The 2967-nt window shown below is 39.1% G+C and overlaps 1 protein-coding gene across 2 annotated transcripts in view; it reads left to right on the top strand.

Moving 5' to 3' along the window:
* Positions 1–2678, top strand: part of rhobtb1 (Rho related BTB domain containing 1) — a 28143-nt gene extending 25465 nt beyond the window's left edge. The window contains exon 10 of one of the 2 annotated variants that reach the window (XM_016536825.1): positions 1517–2678. In XM_016536825.1, the coding sequence (XP_016392311.1) occupies positions 1517–1689 (173 nt within the window). In that variant the 3' untranslated portion in view covers positions 1690–2678. The remainder of the gene's footprint in view (positions 1–1516) is intronic. The other variant, XM_016536826.1, reaches the window with a different exon arrangement.
* The last annotated feature ends 289 nt before the right edge of the window (positions 2679–2967 follow it).

Below are 2967 nucleotides of genomic sequence, written 5' to 3'. Positions count from 1 at the left end.
TAGCTATGTGCTAGCTCAGTGATCGCTCCCCTGCTTAGGGTTTTAAGTAGCGTTTTTTTTAGCCTTACCTAGACAGTGCTGTCTCCCCTCTTTGGGTTGTAAGTAGACAGCCCACTCTTTGTGGTCTGGGAAGTTTCAGTCGGTTCCCCTTTTGGTAGCCCTTCCTAGGTGCATGGTTATTTGAGGATAGAGCTCAGTGAGCTCAGTGATCGCTCCCCTGCTTAGGGATTTTAAGTAGCGGTCTCTTTGAGCCTTTGCCTTGTTTCCCTTGTTTCCCTTGCTAGGGTAGTAAGTAAATAGCCCACTCTCTGTGGTCTGGGCAGCTCCGTAGGAAGGCTATCTTGGCTACATAGGGACATAGCTATCTGAGGATAGCTGTGTTCCAGCTCAGCAGCTATTTCTCCTTCCAGGATTTAAGTAGCAATGTTTGAGCTCCTCTAGAGGCTTTCTAGTTGACCTCCTCAGTGGTCTTGTGTATCCAGGCTAGTTCTGCTCACATAGCATAGCTATCTGAGAATAGCTGTGCTCTTAACTTGGATGGGATGTTCCCCTTGATCTATTCAGTTTCCCCCGTTTCTGCCAAGTTGCGTGAGCGGCCTGTAGCGTCAGTGGCATGGCCCCTTTCTGAGGAAAGGCTTTGTTTATGTCTGTCACTTCCTTGGTGCTCTCCCACCAGGTAGACAGGCATGCGCCTCAGCACGGCATGATTGGATTTCGTTACCCAATGTGCCCCCTAGGGGGCACAGCGTTGAGTTCCCTAGAAGGGGAACGTCTCGGGTTACGCATGTAACCATGGTTCCCCGAGAGGGAGCGAGACCATGCCGAGACCGTGCCCCCTTGCCATGCCTTTGGCCTGCCTGTCTACGTCTCCTTCAGACAGCTAAAGTAGATGACGTATTCAGCAGGTGCCCTTTTATACTTCCGGGCATCCCGCCTATGAAGTCATGGGCCAGGTGGGCCAATAGATTGGCGCTGTTTCACACATGCTTCAGACACCGGTTATGCAGGCTGCATTCCCCAATGTGCCCCATAGGGGGCGCAGCATCTCGTTCCCTCTCGGGGAACCATGGTTACAATGCGTAACCCGAGACGTTTTTTTAATGTCTATTTAATATTTATATTTTAATTTTAATATAGTTTACATATTAACATTTATATTTTATATTTTAATAGTTTTCATAATTAAGATTTATGTATTAATTTTAGTTTATTTAGTTATTTTAGTACTTCAAGTAAAATTAATAAAAAATGTTGCCTTTTCAGCAACTAGCTGAAATAAAATAAGTTCAGGTCTTTTTTTTTTTACTTAAGCTAATGGTTATTTCATGTATCGATTTTTTTATGATTTTGGTTTTATACTATAATAACCCTGCTGTGAAGTTATTCTTAGGTAAAAATGACAGAATTTTTTATTTTATGCAGACTGTTCCTTTAAGAGGACACAATTTTTGCTTTATGAGCTCTATTGTATATCATTCACCCTTGATCTCATTCTGGGCTTGTGTTGTAATGTAAGCAGAAAACCAGGAATATTTTGAGAAGCACCGCTGGCCTCCGGTCTGGTATCTGAAAGAGGAAGATCACTATCAGCGGGTGAAGAAGGAGAGAGAGAAGGAGGATGTGGTGTTGAATAAACATCACTCGCGATGGCGCTGGTGTTTCTGGAGCACGTCCCCTGCTGTTGCTTGAGTCTGTACCCCCTGGTTTTATTTTTAAAGCTCTTATTTATTTTTTTTTCTATTTTGCTAGGAAGAAACAGGCCACTCTAAATGAGCATTCGGTTTGAAGCACAATCTTAATGTCCAATCAATGCTGGCCATCAAATAGGGATATTACTTATGGTGTAGTATTTGTTTTAATAATCGAGCTGATGTGTTGGACTTGGTTGTGATCTGACTGTGTTAGAAGCATAAGAATCACTTAAGACACTAAGAGGATTAGGGAGTGATTTTTCTTGTCTTTCCTTTTTCACTTAGGTGCTATATAGTGTATATTTGCATTAACGCATTTTAAACTGTTAAATGAAATCATCAAAGTGGAAAATGCTCATTATGCCACTAATTTTGAGCACATGCATTGATTTACAAAATTTCCAATGTACAATTCTGAGTTCAGGCAAATTTCGGGTAATGTGGTAAGCCTGTTTATTGGACAACTTTTGAGGAAAAATTAAGAGCACTTGAGGTTTGAGCTCGCTGTAGATTGTAATATAATGGATGTAGTTTGATCATTGTGATTGTAAGAGCTTACAGCATTCAGCCCTATGTATGAACATCAGGGACAGGAACGCAGTAGATGGGTCATTCCTCTTACGCAGCACATTTTGAACTTTTTTTTCCCTAAAAAATGCATGGTTGCATTTCTATAAAAGGATATGCTAAACTTTCTGAAATATGTTCTCGTAAAACTCAGGCACTTAAAATGTATATTGTTATAACTTGATTGATTTACACAAGAACAAAAATCAGGAAAAAAGTTACAGGATGATATGGAATATGGTGGAAAAAAATATGCGATAGGAGGAAAATGTATATTTCGAAGCTTTGCGTTCACGTGCAAATTTTTTGTGTTCCCCCATGAAATATGGCATTTGCTTGCAAAAGTTTTGCAATCCAGTTTTCAATCAGAAATGCTAGTTAATTTCACGAATAATTACAATAAATCGGCATGTAACTTTAATAGATTTGAATTAAACATGAAATTAAAATCACGAAAACGTGAAATTTGGAAGTAGGAAGACTGAAATAGTATTTTTTTGTAAAACTTACTCCAATAATCTTTGTTACAATTACAACTTAAAAAATACATTTTTTATAGTGTAAAAGGATGTATTGGCAGTTCATTTTTAACTTTTTTTTTGGAAAATGTTGATATACTGATTTCCGTAATTTCTGTAAATTATAAACAGGGTGGACTATAAGACAAACCAACTAATACCACAGAAATTAACAATTTATCATTGCTTAC

This window comes from Sinocyclocheilus rhinocerous, unplaced genomic scaffold, assembly GCF_001515625.1.
Source record: "Sinocyclocheilus rhinocerous isolate Xijiao unplaced genomic scaffold, SAMN03320098_v1.1 scaffold2020, whole genome shotgun sequence".
NCBI classification, from domain to species: Eukaryota; Metazoa; Chordata; class Actinopteri; order Cypriniformes; family Cyprinidae; genus Sinocyclocheilus; species Sinocyclocheilus rhinocerous.
Note: the sequence above shows the minus strand (reverse complement) of the source record. Positions and strands in the feature narration are given on the sequence as shown.